The sequence below is a fragment of the Falco peregrinus genome, chromosome 1 (genome assembly GCF_023634155.1).
Source record: "Falco peregrinus isolate bFalPer1 chromosome 1, bFalPer1.pri, whole genome shotgun sequence".
Taxonomy (NCBI): Eukaryota; Metazoa; Chordata; class Aves; order Falconiformes; family Falconidae; genus Falco; species Falco peregrinus.
The window spans coordinates 39,880,585-39,902,371 of NC_073721.1; the positions used below are offsets into that span (position 1 = coordinate 39,880,585).

Consider the following 21,787-nt stretch of genomic DNA (forward strand, 5'->3'; position numbering starts at 1 on the left):
CCTTTGCAACAAATAACCCACAGAGATACCCTCTCTTTAAAAACCAAGCAGCAACTTGATCTCAAAAGAGCTGCTAATAAGCAGATGCCACAGTAGGTCATAAGAAACCGCAGTTAAAGCAGTTGCGCTACCCTGTAAGCGGCACCCATCTCTTTCCAGGCCCTTCGCTTGCCTGGGAAACACCTCTGCTTCTTGAACACCAACGTTTAACCCACTCGCTTCAGACAGGAAATAAATAGACACTTGATCGGGATGGAACAAACAAGGAAACCGTTTCATCCGGGGCTAAACCGGGCAGGTCATACAAGCCACAATCTCAATTTTAATTCTCACATGAACAAGGCCTTCTGGTAGCATGATGTGTCATAGCATCACGACGGTTAAAACCATTCATTCCCAGTTCACAGGTAATTTGCCTCAGCAACACCTGGGGTAAAGTTAAAATGCTCCTATCCCAGCTCCTAGTGAAACCTGGGTTTGCTTTACCAAATAAAGTGGAAAGAATTCTCCCTTAACGGGTCCCATAAATCAAAACAACGCTGTAATCAACGTTGCACAACACCATGATAAAAGCGGTGGCGTAAGAGGACGGCTTTTAGCTCTAAGCCCTAGACCGTATTTTTTTTTTTAAACAAAACCAACTGAGGCATCACAGCGGACACTGAGCTCGCCAAGGACGTACTCGGACAAGAATTGTGCAGTTTCCTGGTCTAGAGCAAGGTCTTTCTGCTTCAGCTCTTCGATTTCATACTGCAGGGCTTCTTGGCTGGTTCCATTAGGTCGGCAGGACGCGGGACGGGGCATCTGTAGAGCACAGGAGACATTTCACGCTACCTCAGCCCAGGGGAAGATGCTGCGGTGCTGGGGGGCACTAACCAGAAAATCCTCTGATGTGTCTGTCAGTGGATAAAAGAGGAGAAAAAAGGGAAAACGTGTCTCCTGGGCAGGGAGGGGGGAAGCTCAGGTAAAAGACTGATGGGTTTCTGTAACGTTGCCCCGCCCCCCATCATATTCTACGGCGTTTTGTAGATTTACAGCGTCAGGTGACAATAAGACCGTAACCCCCACAATTTCGGTGTTCAGAGGCGCTGCCAGGACGAGGCAGCGCCGGGGGGCGAGGCCGGCAGCTCCGCCCCAAGAAAACACACCCCCGGCCGTGCCGTGCCGTGCCGTGCCGGGCCGGGCCGGGCCGGGCCGGGCCGTGCCACAGCCGGCGGCCGGGGCAGCCCTGGAGCAGGGCCCGCTCCCCCCAGCCCGCGCAGGGCCTCACCGCGGACCTGCAGCCGGCCGCGCCGCTCCGCCGGCCGCCACCGGAGGCCCTGGCAGAGCAGAGCGGCGCCGCGTCAGGGGCCGGGCCGCGCCGCCTCAGCGCAGGCACGGCCCGCGGCGGGGGCGGGGAGCGGCTGGTACCGAAATCTCGGAATGAAAAACTTGCCGACCCCGATGTGAGGGAGATAAGCAGACACTTCTTTATGGACGGCCGGGTGCGTGAGTGAGTCCTAATTACTAGACCTACATTCTTTGTGTAAATATATTTACAGTTAACTGATTGTCCCCATTCCATGCCATTTCTTATATCACTATTATTAAAGTTCACGGTTTCTTGGCAGGTAGCTACGAGTTGTTTCATTCGGTTGCTCTCAGTCCTTGGCCGTGGTACAGGGCTGTACAGAGGATTCCACAGCAGCTTGTGTTGTGCAGCTGCTAGTTGCACTAAAATATATTTCTTATTCCTCTACAGTTCTATGAAAATGATTTTATAAAATCAAATAAGGTTAGTTAATTGTAACCGTTAGCAAATCTGTCACACGGGGACCCGGCTCCTACCGCCCGGGCCCGGGCCGCGGCGGGGCGGGCGCGCTGCGACCCGCGCTCGGCGGGACCCGCTCGGCCAGGGCTGCCGCCTCCCGCCGGGCCGGCCGGGTGCGCGCGGGGCCGGCCGGGAGCGGCAGGCGCGGGCGCGCCGCGGGGCACGCTGGGAAGTGGAGTCTCCCAGCGACAGGGCCCACTGTGCCGTCAGCGCCGGGGAACAAACGTCTCCGGGAAGCTGCAGGTGAGCTCTGGGTGGGGCACGCCGGGCAGCCAGGTGTCACCCGAGCAGCGGGCGGTGCGGGCTGTCACCCGAGCAGCGGGCGGTGCGGGCTCCAACATGGGGAGCAGGCACTGCAAGGTGGCACCTGCTCCTGAGGAGAAGGAGGCAAAAGCAGAGTTGCCGGGCCCGGCGGGGCACGGACATGGGTCGCAGCCCGGCGGCGAGCCCGAGCCGGTGGAGCCCGGCCACGAGGCGGGGCCCGGCGATGGGCCGGGCACGTCGCGGCACGGCGATGGGCCGGGCCTCCAGGGCGGCAGCGCAGGCTGGGCGGGCCCTGGCTGCTGCCGCCGGCGGTGGGCGAAGCCAAGGCGGCGCAGGCGCGAGGCGGCCGTGGCGGGCGGCAGCGGGCAGAGCTGGCTGGCGGCGGGCAAGGAGAAGGTGAGGGGCGGTGGGGGCCGTGGCGGGCCGGGCCGGCGGTGCCGTGGGTCCGCCGGGTTTGGTTTGGCGGTTTTCCCTCCCCCTGGCCTCCCCCACACCCTTTTTGGGGGGGGATTGGTCTCATTTTACTTAGTTCCCCGCCCTTGGTTTTCTCCCCGGCCGCGGCGGCGGCGTATGTGAAAGTCCTTGCGAGGGGAAAGTGTCCTGGAGCGGTTCGGGCTTTTATTTTGGAGTTCTGCCAATAACGGGGCCTTCTTTCCCCACCTGGAGGCCGAGGCGCGGCCCGGCCCGGCCCGGCGGGGGGGCGGAGGGCGGGCTGCGGGCTGGGGAAACGGGCAGTTGACCGAACTGCCTGGGGCTCGCTTGCCTGGGGGCTTCACCCTGCTGGAGCACGAACGATTCGGCTCGGAAGACCCAGCCGAATTCAAGCGAACGGCTTATCAGACTAGCTTCTCCGGGGTGAAGCGGGTGCGATTGAAAAATCCGTTGTAGGTTGCTTCTCCCCTTAGTTCACAGTGACTACGCTGCTTGTATTAACATGGCATTTGTCTGTAAGGACTGTAATGTTCCTTCTCAAAGTGTTTCACAGAGTGGGAGACCTTACTGTCAGGTGTTGATGTTTCACTTAACATTCAGATTTCATTGCCCTTTACTCATTTTTCCTCAATGCTCTTAGTTAGAACCCTAAAAAAACCCCACCCCGAGATACTTCTTTTCATCTCCTTGTAGTTGCCGGATGGAGTATCAAGTCGTTTCCCAGCAACTCTTAGCTGTGTACAAAAGTTGAACGTTTGCAGCTCTGAGCCTCTTGTCGTAAACTCATCACATTAGATCTTACTTTAGCCTTTTTTTTGGACGTGTTTTGATTTTTATTTTTCTTCCCCCCCCCGGGCGACAAACTCATTGAAGAGCGTTTCTCTTGTCCTTACACTTGGTCTTTTTACCCAGTGGACTTGGGGCTGGGGGTTGACATCATTCTCACAGAAGGCATGTTCTGTTTGGATTTCAGATTATTATTATTTTTCACAGCTGAAGGAGTATCAGCAGAAGAAGAGCCCTGGAGCAGCTGCAGCAAGTAAGGAAAACTGCAAAACTAAAGGAGACGGTCGACCTGAGACTCCCCCGGGCGATGACCAGCAGCCTCCAGAGAACGTGAGTGCCTCGGTCTTTGTCCCAGCTCATTTGCTACCTCCTTGTTCTTTGGTTTTCTGAACATCGTGACTAGAGCCGGGAAATGGTTATGCGGGTGTAATGGATGACTGGCGCAGCTGCCTGTATCGCCAGCACGCGAAGCGTGCCACAATAGTTAGCAGCTACCGCTGCTGGAAGGTGCACACTAGAGCTCAGGGTACGTGCCAAAGCCGTGTCTGATCATGCGGCGCTGTCACGCAGCCCTGGGTGTGCCCAGAGCTGCTGCTTTGAGCTGCGTGCTCCTGGCCAGCCGGAGGATGCCGGTTTCTTTGGCTACCTTTGATCGACACTTTCTCTTTGTCCTTTTCTGAGCCGTTCCCCCTTTTCTTTCACCTCCTTCAGATTCAGAACATTCTGAAGGTGCCGGTGTCGGACCTGAAGCGCTCCAATGGGGTAGCCATACCCTCATTGGACAGGAGGAAGGTGAGGCAGTGCTCTGTGTCCCTCGCAGTGACTCGCTCTCCCTACTGCATGCTTCAGGTTCTGTTTACGCTGGCCTAGATTTCTTGGGTGGAGCCTTGTCCTGACATAGCCCCTGTCAGTTGCTCGAGTTTTGTTGCTGTTTTTATTGTCATGGAGCTAGTTGATACCATGCGTTGCCATTGCTCGTAAAGTGCTTGCGCCCTTCTGGTTTGTGTTGAACTGAATGTGTGAAAAAGTGAACCTTGTCAAAACCTCTTCCGCGAGACAGCTGAGCTTTGAGGAAAAGGAGGAGTGTGGGGTGAGGCGATAAACTAACTGAACTGCTGAGGACAAGCGCAGTAGGGAGAGGCAGTGTTTTCTTAGTCTGTATTTCTCCCGCTGTGCGTGTCGTTGCTGTATTCCCTAGGGCCTTGCTTCTGAAGGGCATGACTCTGCTGATCTCCAGGCAAGCAGCTGCCCTGAGGAAGCTGTCTAGTTATTCCTGCCAACCCGTTTTACAACAGGCGATGAAACTTGCGCCGGGGATGTACAGTCTGGCAAGTTCCAGTGCTGGCTTTGAATAGGTTTGGGCAGGAAGTCGGATCCTTTGAGTCAAGCGTTTACAGGCTTTAGCGTCTTCACGTTGCCAGGCTTCTGAAGAGGAAAGGGCAGGAACTATGCCGATAAGCAATAGAAACGCGTTCAGGCACAAACATAAACCCCCAGCCTTTTTAAACCAATTCTTTTCAGGCAGTTTATTTAAACGGAAGGCTTGATCAAATTGTGATAGAAGCTCAGGGAAGTCAAATTTGGTAGCCCAGAATTGTCTTCCGCTGTTGCTGTGGCAAAGCTCTGATTTTCGTTCCACTTGCATCATTTTGGTAGCTTATTTTCCTACCATTGCTTCAGTTCAGTTGTCATAAAGTAACTCGTATTTACTACATATCCGTGCGTCTCTTATCAATAAACGTAACTATAGTAATCACCAGGGGTACCAGTTAGATGCAGTGAAACCTGCAAGATGGAATGGAGTTCACTCTGATTTGCCTTTGTATTCCTTTTGTCCTATTAATTCTCTTGATATTTGATGTGGAGCTTTAAGCAGTCAGCTCAAGAAAACACTCCTGGATCTCAGCAGTGTCTGCAGTCATCCTACTGAACAATATGATATTTAAGCATTGAGAAGCAAAAAATCCTGGTTTAGAACGTAAACATTCAGCAGTGGGAAGAAAAGCTGAGTGGGATGAATGGACAGCATGTATGCATGGAAAGATGTATTCTTGCTTTAGTGGGAAAGAATGGGAAATCAACCTGCATCATTGACATTAGCTTGTCGCAGAGGGAGTCTGCATCTCTCCTTACCCAGAAAAGGATGTTTTCTCTGTGTGGTACTTTGGAGTGAAAGGCGCTATAAGGAGTATTATTGTGATAGTCAGCAAATAGCAAACACAGCAGCACAGTTGTGTGGCAGCCTGGGTAGGCAGCTGCCACCTTTGTCTCCTTCACCTCCTATCTAAAGGTGCATTACCTGCGGACAACAAATCTCCAAATACTTCACCGCTAAGATGGAAATGGGCTAGGACAGAATTACCCCTTCTCTTTGTATCTGGCTTCAGCCCTCCCATACCACCTCCTGCAGAAGTCTGCCAACACAAGTGCGGCTCTGCGTGACTTAAAGCCAGCTCTTCAGTGGAAGAAAGGTCTGAGGTCTCAGGTCAAGGAAAAGACTACGTTTTTCTTTGGGGTTATTGGTTGGTTGTTTATTTTTTTTATTGGTGGTGTTTTTTAAAACCCCCCAGCATTTCTGGCGATCATCCCAATACACCAGGATTACTGCCATCAGTTGCACAGATGTGGGGGTGCGAGTTTAACTGAAGGTGGTAGATGCTCAGATGTAGACATGGAGGGGTTTCAGCAGTGGTGTTGGAGAACAACTGTGGCAGTCTACTGAGCGATGAAAAAGATGCCTGGCATATGAAGTACATTAGTGAAGGCAGCTCCAGATCTCGTATTTTTAATAGCTAAGATGAACTTCCTAGTCCTCTACAGAAAGGACTACAGAAAGTGGAAATTCTGTTTGCGTGAATTGGGCATGTATCCTACTTTGTTGAAGTGAAAGTGTGTTTCAGATGTATGAGAGTATTTTCTCTTGATACTGGTGCATCACTTTTCTTCCACAGAAAGAGCAGAGCCAGGAGGCAGTGGATCAGCTGGAGAAGGTAAAGTGTGTCCTCTTTTTGGATAGGCAGAAAAATAGTATCTCTTCCTTGGCGGCGCAGAGAGTATAGTGGGCTGTGGCCCAGGCACGTGTGGTCTTGTCTTATGTTAGATTCAGTTTCATTTGTAGCGTAGGGTTGAATGATTTGACTTCATGAGTTAGGCCTGCCTGGCAGGTAGCGTTCTTATTTTGACACAAGCGAACGTTTAAATACTCAAGTATTAGAGGAGTGTGGTGGAGGCAGGAGAATACAAGTCCTTGCCAGTAGCTTGCTTCCAAGCACTACCGTTTTTATGCTAGCAGCGATTGTGCTATGCTGTTACTGCCAATCTAGGATGGATAAATAGTGAAGGCGTTCAAATAACGCAGGGCCTGAAGTATGTCTTTAAAAAGACTGCTGTCGTTTCGATGCTGCAAGTCCTACCAATGTATCACTGCTTTTTCAGTTTGCTACAAAACAAGGGTTACCCATCTATGTTTTTGTGCTAAATAGGCATCATTTCTTTATACAGGAAAAGAAGGAGTTGGAAAAGAAATTTTCTGAAGAGCAAGCCGCGCTGAGGGAACAGCTACGGGTAAGGCAGAGCCTCCATTACAGTAACACTGCCTGCCTTCTGCTGTTCTCTGGATTACTGACCATTCATAGTCTTTACTCGGGAAGCCGCGAGCGCGTTCCTTCAGGAAAACTGGGAGTCAGCCCGACTGTGCTTAACTGCACGAGCTCTTTCCCTTTACTGAGTTAGCCTTTTGTGGCAACAGTGATGTTGCAATTACAAGCAAAGAAGTTTCGTGCTGAGCCGATTTTCCTTTCCCAAAGGTTTGTATCCAGACTATTGGAATTCTAGCTTCTGAGAAGCCTGAGTTGCAGGCGGCCCTTGCACATACTCGAGAAGCTGCAGGGAAGAAATCAGGTAATTGACTGTGGGCACTCCAGCTCAAGCTGTTGGTCAAAGTGTGAATTTCAAGCCAGAGGCATGACAGTTGCTGGCAGCCAGCTCACAGCAGTGGCCGACTCCTGGGTGGGCAATACTTGGCACCATCGCTGCCTCTGTCGCCAGAGCTGCCCCCAAGTGGGAGCATGTTGATCCCATGGCAGTTGAGGTTCTTTTGTGCATCGCTAAAGCCTTGTCAGCCCTGTTCAGCCCCGGTGACTACCCCAGGCTGTTCCTTTCTGACTTTCTTCTGATCCTTTTAAAACTTAGTTCCCTTTTCGCCACCCTCCCTCCCACACAGCTATCACGTAAAGGTAGGTTTTACCTGAGCCCTTCATTCTGAACCAAGTTTGAGCGACTTCTTCTATTAGAAAGAAAGATCCCAACCAACATATTGCCTATTCTGCAGAGGAAGTTTCGTCATCTCCCTCAAAGTGAGGATGGTAGTTACAGAGAGCTTTACTGCCCAGAGCTGCTAGTGAGCCACCTGTAGAGCCAGGGGCGGAACCAGGTCTACTGACTTGCAAAGCTCTGTGCTGCCTTAAGAGCTTGTTGACAAAGTAGAAAGTGCTGTTTAGCAGTTCCAAAAAGCTCTTTGTGGTCCAGCCTCAACTCACTCTGTTCTGACTTGTTCAGGAGAAGCCGAGAGCCTTGCTGCTCGTTTACGTTCATCTCACCAGAGGGTAGTGGAGCTGGAACGTACTTTGGCCTCCATCTCTCTGCAGCAGAAACAGGCAGAGAAGGTAAGAGTCACCTCTGCTTATGCTTCACCAGCAGCTCTGCCTTTGGCTATTTGCTTGTCAGTATACTAATGTTTGCATTCTGTAGTCCCTGCTCGGAGAAGAGGCAGAAATTAACATTCTGAATTGTTAATTAACCTTGTAAAGCCCTGTGTTCTCCATGGTCAAGGCAAAGTTCATTCAGGTTTCTGTGACCACTAATCATATGGTCCAGTTGCTGTCTTCAGATCCGGCACCTCACTTCATTAGTCTTGCCAGCTCCACACGCAACAGAAGCGCCACCGAGACCTTGTCTCAGGAGGGTCTCCATCAGGCAGACACTTCAGTATTGATATTAATCCAGAAGTCTGCAGAAATGACCTCACGTTCAGTTAGTAGCATCGCGTTTGAAAAGGCTGAGCAGATTTATTCCTGGCAAATTCAGGAGGTTCTAAGCAACCTGTCCTGAAGGATTTTGCCAAAGTTCTGATGCTTTCCACTTCAGCTGATGTGCTAAAGGTGAAATATTTTGCTGAAGTCTGCAGCTGAATCAGTCATTTCTTTTTTTCTGCAGCGTAACGAAGAGTTAATGAAGGAGCTAGAAGACCTGAAACAGGAGCTGTACAAACAAAGGTAAGTCCATTTGCTGCTTGTTACTGCAGAGTAACACTGCTCTTCCCGGTAGAGCCACAAAACATCACAAGGGGCATGCACCACAGGTGGTGACTTGGGAGGTTGGATATTCAGCTTAAAAAAAGTGACTGGATGTGATGTTTCTGTGATTCTAACTGTTACGACTAGCTGGATTGTAAATTTATGACATGTACTTGCCCAGACCCATAGTACATACAGTGATGCTGCTTTAATTTTGGTTTGTTTCAGCAAAAGCAGTGAGGAAATGAAGCAGAAGAATTCACAGCTGTCAGAGAAGCTTCTCTACCTGGATAAGAAAAGCAAAGTTAAGGAGCTGCAATTGGAATATTTGCAGAACAAGCGGGAAATGGCTAAACAGAGGATCCACCAGGTGCCCATACTGCTTCCAGGCTGTGAGGGTAGATCACACTGACCGTTGTAAGACTTTGCTTCTGAGAGTGGGGGCAAGGCTTAACCCTTGTTCGGAAAGGAAGGCACAAAACCTCATCAAGGCATCCTCTTGGTCAAAGGCCTTCAGCGAGGCCTCTGAGGAACAGAAGGTCTGTTTGAAGGAGCTGGAGCAGTAGACTGAAAGCTGTTGTGACGCTGGTCTGCGAAAAGAATGTTGTACAATATGAGAGGGTGACTGAACATACAGCGCGTGACAATACGAAGACTTTTCCTGCTTTGTATCTGTTTGGCATTTTGGTTACGCAGCTGTCTCGTGGTCTCACTGAGAAGCCAGTTGAATAGGGGTGGTGTTTGTACCCACCCTTGCAGAAGGTGAATTGGACAATGGTAACTCGAAGGTCAGCTGGGGAAAGTTAAGAGAAGCAGCCAGTTAGGAAGGGAATTCAGGAAGCCAGCTGTTAGCAGTTCAGAGAGCAAGCCGGTGTGAACCTGAGCCTGTGAGGGAAGAAACTGCTCTTTTGTTTATTGTTGGTTTTGGGGTTTTTTTCCTCCCCAGTCAGTGGCTTAAGTTACCCTTGAAATAAAGGCAGCTGCTCCTCTTCTGGGAAAAGTACTGTGTGCCAACTGACATGCTCCAGACACTGGCTTTAAATTCCTGACGTGTTTGACAACTTTTAGACCACCTGATCTGGCTGTGTAATACAGACTCTGGAAATGCACAAAGTTTCTGAGCCAGATTTTTAGATTAAGAAAATAGGTTTTAATCAAACAAGTCGTGAATATAAAATTGGTAGGGAGGAGCTGTCTAGCTCAGCCTGTTTTACAGGGCTAAAATCTAAGCTTTTTGATTTTAATCTCCTTCCCCCCTCTTTTTTTTTTTTTTTTCCATTGAACATCACCGTGAGTCGGAGCACTTTAAGGTTGCAACATGGATCATGTGGCAGGTTGCTATCAGGGGAAAGGCTATGCAGAAGTGGCGTGTTAACATTTTGCCATGACTTTTTGATTTTTGTTGGCAGTTGTCAAATCAGGCAGGGAGTCTGGATGCAAAGCAGCAGTTGCAGGTGGCACTGGAGGAGAAGGCAGGCCTGGAAACCCGGGTTGCTCAGGGCTTGTACGGAATGACATCCAGATCTTCATGTCTGTAAAGAAACTTGTGTGGCAGAAGAATGCAGCCTGAGCTTTGTGTTAACACTGGTTTCTTCAGGCTTTATCCCTGAAGCGGTCACTGCCAAATTTATTTAGCCAATATGATTTTCTTTGTGTTTTGTTTTGAACAGCTCTCAGGGTCAGTTTTCGAGCTCCAGTTCGAAAGAGATCACTATGCAAAGAAACTGGAGGAGGTGCAGAGAATGTGGCAGCAGTAGGTGCAGCAGTTCTCTGAGCAGGTAACACCAGGGGCAGCGTCACAGCTGCTCTAGACAAACACAGGCAGGAGTGAATGCACCATGAACGTTGTTTTAATTTTCATGGTGTGGCCTTGCAGGTCCGTGCAATGGCAGACGAGGAGGCGGAGGAGCATATGGCCTGAGGAGACGATGACGTGGACTCCCGAGTTCAACCAGAAGACCTTTTATTAGTCCAGAACCCACGCTTATAATATCCTCGTTTGCTGTTCACGCGCCCCATACTAAATTATCATTGGTTAATCAATGCTGTTCACACATGTCTTGGCTAAATATAATTGGTTAATTACTAAGCTGCAGATGCACTGAACTTCTTGCGTTTTTTTTCCTCTCTTCCTTCTTATCTCTGTGGGTTTCATGTTCTCAGCCAGCCGCGGAGATGTGGCATCGCGCATCCGCTCTGGCCTTGCTTCATACCCCGTCTTCCTTCCAGGCGTTCAGCCAACCTTATCGTACTTTCTCTCTTCTTTAGCCTTCAAGGCCCTTCACAGGCATCGTGGCCTCCAGCACTGGCCATAAAGCTCTCTACACTTCCCCCGTCTTTATTTTGAACAGAAACAACATTAGAGGTTAAACTACTTTTGAATCATAGGTCTTACACAGTTCGGCATACAGGGAATAATGGTCAATATAACTACAATTACCAATAGCAATATTCCTCCGCGTGTTGTGAAGTCCTGCAACCGTCTGGTGGTTCCCCGAGACTTGAAAAGATTCCGCAACCAATCTCCCAAAAGTTCCTGCCGTAAGCCCTGTGACATGTCCTTCAGTTTTTGTAACTGACTGTGAATCGACGCGGAACAGCCCGGAAGGTTCGTACAACACATTCCTTAGCGCTGTGCACTGTAGGCTACTGCAGAGGAACGAAGCTGGGTTAATCAGCACTGACAATGTACAGCTGTGGGCTGGCTTCAGGGGCGGTGGGTTGGCTGGTGTAGACAAGGTGCAGCTGTGGCTGGTTCTGTGAAGCGGTTGGGCAGCCGAGGAAGAAGCAGAGAGGGTGAGCGTGCCCTGGATGAGGCGAGACTAGAAGGCAGCAGAGGGACTGCCATGGAGAGTGTGATGGTAAAAGACCTGGCTGCAGCTGGCTCCTTTGGAGAGTGCTGCGACAGGCCACTCTCTGCTGTTCACTTGCCTTCTACAGGTGAGATCACATCCCTCCTTTCTTTCTGTCTCATGCTGGTTTCTTCTCGTGCTCCCTCAAAGTTATGTGACTCTTTGCTGCAGGTTCTCAGCTGCACGTTATCAATGTCAAAACAACCCACTGTCTCTGTTCTCTACAATTCACCCCTGTTTGTGGTTTTTGGTTTTGTTTCTTTGCTGGGTTTTTGGGGTTTTTTTTGGTAAAAGGTTGCTTTACCATGTTACGGAGTTGTCATCCTTTTTCTTTTGTTTTCTGTCTCATGACTTAATTACCAGTTTTAGCCTTCTTTTATGTGTACGTTCGTACATTTCAGTCGGGTTCACAAAATGTTAAACTTGTTATCGGTGCATTTCCTACAGAGGTCAACATACAGGTTTATGATTATTTACAAGAACATGCAATAAGCTATGGAAGTGTTATGAAAATATTTTTCAGAAACTTCTAATCAAATAAATGAGCATGAGAAATTGTGTTTAACTTGTAAATTCTATATGTAAGCTGTTAAGAAACATTTTCTCTCCTAAAATGAAAAGATAAAACCTACTTAAGAGCTCTTGAAATCTTGCCCTTGGGTGAGTGTTCCGCTGTGCCTCCATTCTAAAGCATGGAAGTGGAAGTTGCGTAGAGCAAAGTTTCACTTTAAATAACTGCTCGACTGTAATTGCTGCTTTTCAAAGAACCTGGGAGCACACAATGAAGACTTGGAACTAAGCAAACAGCTGAATGGACACCTCTAGATTGTTACTGGAATTAAATGCAGAAGTTAACTATAAAAGTTTCTCAAAATGTTCTAGTTGCTTTGTGTTGGTGGTTTATATCTAGATAGGTATAGAAAACTATACACAAACAGGGAAATAAAAAAATGCTTAAAAAAATAGGGAAAGATAAGAGTATACGGTATTTATAGCTTAGTCACTTTTTTTTTTTTTAAATTGTAGAGAAACTATTACCTGAACATGCAGTACATCCACAACTCTGAATTCATACCGGTTTTGTAGTGTGATATAGTCCTGTATGAACCATAAATCAACTACGTGTTAAATCACTCTTCTCCATCGCTGTTGTCACGATCTTTGAGCTTCGTCGCAATGCCTAGGTCACAATCCTTTAGCTTAGGGAACTTCGGCAGGTGAAAGTGCAAACATCTATTTCTAATACAAGTTTGCAGAATGCAGTTTAGCCACAAGACACTTTATGGAGAGATACTACGTTGTATGGTGTATAATCTATGAGAAGTGGGAAAATGGTGTTCCTGAAAGAAAACTCTTCACTAGATGGTTACTTTGGAACGGGTTTTGCACCTGCTATACCGCAAGAATACCCTAAGCAGTGATGTATCTTTGTGGACTTTGAGATATCTGTGTGATTAGGTTTAAACTTAACACGCAACCTGATTTCAAGTACAACTCTAGGCACAAGTGTGGGAAAGAGCATGCTGTCAGGACACAATCTTTCTCGCTTACAAGGTATCAAAGGGTATGTTACTCAAGTTAAAGTCTAACTTCTACGACAACTTCATTTCCACCAAAGGAGCTGCAGTTAAGTACACAAACTACTGCAGCTCAACTGAAGTTTCCCTGCTGCAACAGAGTACAGAATGCTTTTCCCACTGGCCTTAAAGGTTGTGGTAGTGGTGGTGGTGGTGGTGAAGGTGTGACAGAGATTTGACTTTTAACCCAAAACAAATGTTCAGCTGTGTTAAATTCACCTGTACACAAAGAACACGTTATTCCTTCTGAGGCAACAGCTGAGGATTTGAACAGTCTCTTTCCACCTTGAGCTGTTCCCAGTTTAGAGGTTATGAAAAAAAGAAATAACTCAAAAGGTATTCTGTCAATATGCTGATGCAGTTGCATGTCAAATTCTGGTCACACTGAAATAGAGTTATGTTCTAGCATTCATATATAGGTAGCACTCCATTACAACTTATGAACAAATTCAGAAGTTCATCTTATCTCACATTTCTTGGAATTCGATCAGGTTGCAGTCTTATTAAAGTCACTGGTTTTTTTGGGTTTTGTTTTTTGTTTTTTTTTAATGCAACCAGAGACACTTGACCGTAACAGAGAAGCCCGTATTGACATCTCTGAGCCCGGACACAAACCGCAGCTGCACGTACCACCAGGCTCAGGGCAGAGCTCATTCACGCAGTTACATAGCTATGTACCGCTACACGCATGCAGACACCTATTTGCAAAAGTACTATGAATCCCCCCTTCCCGCACGGCTTTGCTTAACCCTTATACAGCCTCGTATTGCACAGGCTGCCACTCTGCAGGTTGATTTGGCTGACAAAATAGTGAACGTGCCATGGCGCCTCCCAAATGCCCTCGCTTAAGCGCTTCCCGCCTGCATTGCTGCCACCGATCCCTCAGACCCCCTTTCACCCTCCCCGAACATACAGCCAGTGCATCAGGGGGAGGAGGAAAAAGGTCTAGCTCCTCTTCCGGGTCTATAGGACCTGGGTCCAAAGGTTTATCGGTGTCAATGGAATCATTGTCCGAGTTGTCCTGTTCCCACGCTCGGTCCTGTGCTGTGAGGGTCGCTGCAATCAGTGACAGGAGCTTTGGGGGCAGAGGAGGTGTGGACGGAATCACCATCGCTGGCGGTGTGTTGAGAAGAGCCGCGCTGTCGGGGGGATTTACAGCCTCCCCTGGTTTAGCACCGTTAGTAGAATTAGCCCACGCTTGGCAAAAGAGGAGTCAGAATTTGCCAGCAAGGCGCTAAACACATGCCTGCCACGGAGTCCCCCTCCACGGCAGCATCACACAATCGCCTGCCGACCGCTTGCCAGGCAGGAATTTTCCAGGTGCCATCAGGTGGAAAGTCCAGCACTTTGTCACGGATCCATTCTAGCAGAGTCACTAGCTGCGGACCCATCATCACGTCCTCTAACAAAATTTGTGTAAAAGGATAATATAGTGCATTTTGCGTGACAGTTTTCCGTAGTTCCTTAATCATTTCCCAGTGAAATGCCTGATACTGGCCTGGGTGTCTATCTTGTAATATCACGGGAAACGCGTGTGCTCCCTCTTTCATACTTTCCAAGCGCACTCTCCTCCAGCCCTCTGTAACGCGTCTGCCGATAGCATTTTCATCATCGCCGCTGCTCCCCTTATTACCGCTCTGCCGCACCACTCGCTTCCTCCTTACTTTTGACTGTTCCTGTTTTAGCCGCAAGAACGAAATGTGCTGCTCCAGTTCCTCCAGGCTGTAGCCTCTGTAGCAGTAAAGGTAATTCGGCACCTACCCATTACTGGGTAGCGCTGCCACACCGTCACCATTGAGAGTCCTCAGAAAACATTTGAGTAATAGATGTTCCAGTTGTCTCAGAATAGAGGTTAAGAATTTGCTCCCAGGTTCACGCGCTGTTTTATAGGCTCTTCAATAAGTGAATTCCTGAGAAATGTGACAGCTGCTTTATTCAGACAGGACAGTTCAATACAACTTCACCTTTTGCCATTCACCACAGAAATGATACAGAACCTCTAGCTACCCGAGCAGTTAAGTACAAAAATGCAGAATACCCAGACCCACCCAGATGTGATCATAAAACAAAACCAACCCCCAAGCCACCACAAATTCAGCCTTCTTCCCTTGCTGCTTCCGAGGGTTTTTTCTTTTCTTTCAAAGCAGCTATTACATTGCACGTTTGCATGCCCTCGCTTCCTCTATTATTCAGTAACCAAACAGCCCCTGGATGCTGGAGAGAAGCAAGGTCTCCACGGGAAGAGTCTTCACATCAACCTGAATTACGGCCTTTCCAACAAACGAAAAAAAAAAAATAAATACTGTCCCATCAGACAGGAGACAAAATCATCCAAAGTCCTACATCCCTTTCCCACAAGCAGGACACAGCTGACAGATTCAACAGCTTTCACGTTGTAAAGCTGCTCGGAAATAAGGCTGTTCATGCACGCGCTGTTGCAATTCCACACACAGCTTCTGAGGCCACCTTCTGTCCGTTCTGAACCAATACCACACCAAACCGTCACGGCCCAGTAAGTGTCACCTTTGCAGGACGGGGCAATCTTCAGGTTCAATACTAGTCGCTAAGCTCCAGATCGTATGTATTCAGGGCAGAGCTGCTTTGTAGTAACCCCTCGGATAACAGCTGGAAAAGAAAGACGGCTATTTTCATTGCAGAAGTATCAGACCAGTCAGAAAAGTTGTGTTTTCCTCCCAGTAGCCCCTAACTCTCTCACAGAACCTCCCATAGCTAAGGAACCAACCTAAGGTTTTGCAGCTGCGCTCTCTGCTTGTCTCAACACTCTTTTAAAGTATATGAAGAGCAAAACTGACAAAAATTGGTAAGACTGAACAAAGTTTGGCAGTACATAACACAGACTAAAATAGCAGTAGATGACAATTCTTTCGCATGTTCGGTTCTAAACACATCCTGCGAAAATAACGACAGAAGTGTTTGTGCCTGCACAAGTGGCTGGGCAATGAAAGCCCTAGAATTCAAGAATCTTTAAAACAAGCTCTGCCTTCGTGGCGTAGTACCTTCTCTCTCTCTGTCTACATGAAAACATTGACTGAGTTGTTCATCAACACTTTTCCCCTTCCTTACCCAGTTTGCCCAGCAGCATCTGCCCAGCATCTTTAATATCATTGTACTCATGGAGCGAGCAGAGAAATGTGCTGCTCCAATTCCTCCAGGCTGTAGCCTCTGTAGCAATAAAAGCAGAAAAGGTCAAAAATGCCGCACGGCGAGTGTTGCCCCTACTGACCCAGCACAGCAAGGAGATTTGAGACGCTCAAGCCTGGCACTACCCAAAGCAGAATCCGAAGGCAGCAAGTACAGTTGCTGCAAGTCATCAACACGAAAGCTACAAATGAGCAGACCCTCATTTTGAGTGGGGTTTTTTTTGCCGCATCGACTTACAAAAAAACCCCAACCCACCTGAATTCTCAGAATCAAGTAGAAACAGGAATAGGCTGTGGTGAATTCAGTTTGTATCTGTATCTCTAATCTGTAGCTAGTGAAAAAAAAAGGCGTGGTGGTAAAGCAAAAAAGCTTTGGGAACAGCCTTTGTTGCTCTGCCGTTTCCATTCTCTGTACTACACGTGACCTTAGAAAATAACACTCCTTTGCAACAAATAACCCACAGAGATACCCTCTCTTTAAAAACCAAGCAGCAACTTGATCTCAAAAGAGCTGCTAATAAGCAGCTGCCACAGTAGGTCATAAGAAACCACAGTTAAAGCAGTTGCGCTACCCTGTAAGCGGCACCCATCTCTTTCCAGGCCCTTCGCTTGCCTGGGAAACACCTCTGCTTCTTGAACACCAACGTTTAACCCACTCGCTTCAGACAGGAAATAAGTAGACACTTGATCGGGATGGAACAAACAAGGAAACCGTTTCATCCGGGGCTAAACCGGGCAGGTCATACAAGCCACAATCTCAATTTTAATTCTCACATGAACAAGGCCTTCTGGTAGCATGATGTGTCATAGCATCACGACGGTTAAAACCATTCATTCCCAGTTCACAGGTAATTGCCTCAGCAACACCTGGGGTAAAGTTAAAATCCTCCTATCCCAGCTCCTAGTGAAACCTGGGGTTGCTTTACCAAATAAAGTGGAAAGAATTCTCCCTTAACGGGTCCCATAAATCAAAACAACGCTGTAATCAACGTTGCACAACGCCACGATAAAAACGGTGGTGTAAGAGGACGGCTTTTAGCTCTAAGCCCTAGACCGCTGGGTTTTTTTGAAACAAAAAGAACTGAGGCATCACAGCGGACACTGAGCTCGCCAAGGACGTACTCGGACAAGAATTGTGCAGTTTCCTGGTCTAGAGCAAGGTCTTTCTGCTTCAGCTCTTCGATTTCATACTGCAGGGCTTCTTGGCTGGTTCCATTAGGCTGGCAGGACGCGGGACGGGGCATCTGTAGAGCACAGGAGACATTTCACGCTACCTCAGCCCAGGGGAAGATGCTGCGGTGCTGGGGGGCACTAACCAGAAAATCCTCTGATGTGTCTGTCAGTGGATAAAAGAGGAGAAAAAAGGGAAAACGTGTCTCCTGGGCAGGGAGGGGGGAAGCTCAGGTAAAAGACTGATGGGTTTCTGTAACGTTGCCCCGCCCCCCATCATATTCTACGGCGTTTTGTAGATTTACAGCGTCAGGTGACAATAAGACCGTAACCCCCACAATTTCGGTGTTCAGAGGCGCTGCCAGGACGAGGCAGCGCCGGGGGGCGAGGCCGGCAGCTCCGCCCCAAGAAAACACACCCCCGGCCGTGCCGTGCCGTGCCGTGCCGGGCCGGGCCGTGCCGTGCCGGGCCGTGCCGGGCCGTGCCGGGCCGTGCCGGGCCGTGCCGGGCCGGGCCGTGCCGGGCCGTGCCGGGCCGGGCCGGGCCGGGCCGGGCCGGGCCACAGACGGCGGCCGGGGCAGCCCTGGAGCAGGGCCCGCTCCCCCCAGCCCGCGCAGGGCCTCACCGCGGACCTGCAGCCGGCCGCGCCGCTCCGCCGGCCGCCACCGGAGGCCCTGGCAGAGCAGAGCGGCGCCGCGTCAGGGGCCGGGCCGCGCCGCCTCAGCGCAGGCACGGCCCGCGGCGGGGGCGGGGAGCGGCTGGTACCGAAATCTCGGAATGAAAAACTTGCCGACCCCGATGTGAGGGAGATAAGCAGACACTTCTTTATGGACGGCCGGGTGCGTGAGTGAGTCCTAATTACTAGACCTACATTCTTTGTGTAAATATATTTACCCGTAACTGATTGTCCCCATTCCATACAATTTCTTTATATCACTATTATTAAAGTTCACGGTTTCTTGGCAGGTAGCTACGAGTTGTTTCATTCGGTTGCTCTCAGTCCTTGGCCTTGGTACAGGGCTGTACAGAGGATTCCACAGCAGCTTGTGTTGTGCAACAACATAGCTAAATCCTGTACTGGCGTCCTGGGGACTCCTGCCCTGAATGGGACAGCATCCCAGCCTCACCCATCTGCCACACTCAGACAATGTGAGTGAAGCTGTTTAGACCATCTTCTGTCCTGGGACATCTAAGCCGGGAGTCTGTAAGCCTAAGGTCAGTCTTAGTCGAGGTCTCCTAACTGTCCGACAGGGATTGCTCGGTTGAGGGTGCTGGATCCTGCATCTCACTGATCAGGGAAACTGTCTGTGAAGGACGCTGCTGTGTGGCTGAGCTGCGGTGCCCAGGTGTGCCTGAATTAACTTTGGCCTCACAATTCTCAAAGGGCCTCCTCTGTGTTGTACTCTTCCGTGTCCCATCAGTGTTGTCTTGTCTGGGGCTTGAAAAAGTTCTGCTCCTTCTGACCCTGTTAACTATAGGGGAAGGAGTCAGAGAGTCTTTATCAGGTTCTTTCATTGAGAACTTTTCTTTGCCTTTAGACCTGCTATCTCTCTCTGGTTTTGTTGGGCAATTAGATCCTGGTGGTTTTTGCCAGAGAGATCTGCAAAAGATTTACTTCTTTCATCTGTCTCTCAGAGGAAGAAAAGTTGAAACAAGATTAGTGATTGTGTTTAAAAAAAAAAAAAGGGTGGGGGTTGGGGGAGTATTCCACCCATCATAGCTGTTTGCAGGTGATTTTATTTTTCCTGAAGTAAGTTAGATTTTGCTTTTTTTTCCTAAACCATATTTTCATTGACCTGGTGAGCATTATGCCCTCAAGTATAGTATCTGCATCTGTTTGTTAACCGTGCTGCTTGGCTGTCCTTTTCTGTGTTACCGTAGTTCCTGTCTCTAATCTGCATGTATTTCCTCTTCTTTTTAAAGCGTCCTTTGTGGGCCTGACACTCTTTTGGTTCATTGGGTGTCTGTGATGGAGCCCTATGCTTTCCCACAAGACAAGTAATAAATCATGATATCCAGTGCCGTAGGGACTTCCATAAAACAGTGTTACCTTTTAACTGGTACTGGGTTGTTTTCTTACTGGGTGCAATGCCTCTGTGGATATCCATATGTGTTATTACTGCTTTTTAAAATGTTTTTTTAGACTATTGTTAACCACTTTTGAAGGCTGGCGTGGAAAGTAAGTGGAAACATATTCTGGTGTACCCTGGTTACTTTAAACTGAAATTGTGGGGTGTGGAGGGCAGGATTCAGAGCATTTATTGCAGACAAAAATGTAATCAGGCGAGTTTGGTCAGGCTGCCAAGCCCCAAGCAAGCTGGGTTAGGGATGGCAGTCCTGGTGGTGCTGCAGGATAAGCATCACCTCCCTAGTGTGAAGCCCAGGAGTCTGCAGCTATTTTGCAGAGCTGTTCACCTGACTCTTCTGGGAACAGTGAATCTGTTCAGAGCATTTCTGGGAGCCGACAGGTGACCATTATTTCAGAATTTTTTGTGGCTCACCTTGAGAAGGGAAGTATTGTGTGTGTATGTGTATTATAGATACAGGCATATCTGCATACACACTGTTTCTGAAGCAATGTTTGCACAGGCTGCATTAGGTGGAAAAACAATTAACCGCAGTGTTTGCTGTGAGCAGGTAAGTACAATAGGAAACTTTATCACTCAGGATTTTAGTTGTGTATCCCAGTAAGTGGACCATGTTGTGGAGTTAATTTAGTTCATTAGTTTTAATGTTTTGCTATATTTCCACTGAGGAGAATGTGTATCTGCAGGCATGTGACTTCCCTGAAAACCTGCTTCTACTTGGAATATGTTTCCACCTGGAGCAAGTGTACGTGCTGCAGGTCATTCTCCAGATTTAAATCTCCTATTATTTTTTATTTTTAAGACATGGGGGGTGGGCGGTGGGGTGGGGAGTGTAGATAAAGTTGGCCACTGTTCAGATGACTGCATATGCTTCTGAAAAGCTCTTCTTAGCTGCTCGTATATTTTAGGTGAAATCCTTAATTTTTTGAGGTCAGAGGGGAATTATGCCAAAGGCTTTTGGGAGAGTCAGGATTCAGGGGGCTGCAAAGAATGGCTTGCCACAGCCAACTTGTAATTCTTGTCAGCATATCAGCAAAAAGGGTCTTAGATCTCATGCCACTGTTTCAGAGATGGAGCTCCTAAGTGTCATGCTATGGAAATCCTTGCCCAGAAGCTGAAGGGTGGATTCTCTTTGTAGTTTACTCACAGATCTTGCTGATAAGCACCCACTGGTTTCTAAAAATAAGTGACCTTAAGTTGTGCTGAGCAGGTCCTGCCTGAGTAGGGGACCCCAAATTTCATCTTGTCATGTAGAATACTACACTTTCCATTTTGACTGTTTAATATATATCATGCTTTTATAGAAGTATGTGTGTATATATATATGTATATATATATATATGCGTATATATATAAATGATATATATATGTATGTGTCATGGGCAGTTGCTGTTTATGGCAGAGACTCAAAGGAGCTGTGATGTCAAAAACACCAAGAAAAATTACAATTATTTATTCAAAGATCTACAGTTTAGCCATACTACTTGCTGGAGATGGCTAGTCTTCAAGGTCGGGGTAATTTCTTGAAAAATTAACTCTAAATTCTTGGCATCTGATGATGTAAAGCAAGTGGTTTAAATAACAAATATGTGACGCCCTAGATTTTTATACAGTTATTTGAATGACAGGCTGTAATACTTAGGGAGAAAGTCTTTTCTTTTGCCTGCCTATCTTTTTTCTCTGGACAGTTCTTCAGGTTTCACACACTTCTCCTTTCCAGACAACACAAACTTAAAAACAGATTTACTACTCTGGCAAACAAGTCCATAAACAGCACAAAGTAATCCTCACTCTGCTGTTCATAATTTCTTTAACAATGCAAATACTTCTACAAGAGCTTTCATGTTCTCCTTCCTAGGCTCTCCAGGGAACTGAAATTCTAACTTTGAGGAGGGGTTACTCAGTAGGAATCTATTATTTGTAGTCACTACGCTCCTTAGCAAAACTCCAAATACATCCAACTTGTCCGATTTGGGTCAGCCATAAAATAATTTCTAATTTCTGAACCTGCTAAGTGAACTGTATCTCTTCCCGACTTTGGAGGGGTTTGGGGGTATTTTTGTTTTGGTGGTTTGTCTTGCGTTTTGTTTTGTTTGTGTCATTGTTTGTTTTTTTGGTTTCCCCATTTTTTTTTCTCCTGTGGTGAGATAGATGTCAGTCTGGCCTCTATGGCATTCAGCCATCCTCCATGGCAGACAATCTCTAACTTTTGAGGATGCATTTGGGTTTCAGTCTCCTCCAGCTTATCCTTGTCCTGCTTCCTGTAGCTCATGGTTGATGCTTCCCAGTTTACAGCGATACAAATGATGGAGAGAAGCATGTCCTCAGCGTTTGGGCAGTGTCCATCTGGGGAC

The 21,787-nt window shown here is 48.1% G+C and overlaps 1 protein-coding gene, 1 long non-coding RNA gene and 1 pseudogene across 2 annotated transcripts in view; 2 read left to right on the forward strand and 1 right to left on the reverse strand.

The window, feature by feature from the left end:
• Positions 1–21,787, forward strand: part of LOC129782882 (golgin subfamily A member 6C-like) — a 124,239-nt gene that overhangs the window by 6,875 nt on the left and 95,577 nt on the right. Inside the window, exons 2-9 of the mRNA XM_055792239.1 lie at positions 1,797–2,053; positions 3,500–3,622; positions 4,004–4,084; positions 6,244–6,282; positions 6,794–6,856; positions 7,099–7,192; positions 7,850–7,956; positions 8,507–8,565. Coding sequence (XP_055648214.1) covers positions 1,797–2,053; positions 3,500–3,622; positions 4,004–4,084; positions 6,244–6,282; positions 6,794–6,856; positions 7,099–7,192; positions 7,850–7,956; positions 8,507–8,565 — 823 coding nt within the window. The remainder of the gene's footprint in view (positions 1–1,796; positions 2,054–3,499; positions 3,623–4,003; positions 4,085–6,243; positions 6,283–6,793; positions 6,857–7,098; positions 7,193–7,849; positions 7,957–8,506; positions 8,566–21,787) is intronic.
• On the forward strand, positions 10,251–12,447 carry LOC129783871 (uncharacterized). The gene is made up of 2 exons (XR_008745905.1): positions 10,251–10,364; positions 10,463–12,447. It is a non-coding gene; the product is annotated as an uncharacterized LOC129783871 (long non-coding RNA).
• Positions 15,493–17,485, reverse strand: LOC129783868 (DNA repair protein SWI5 homolog; annotated as a pseudogene).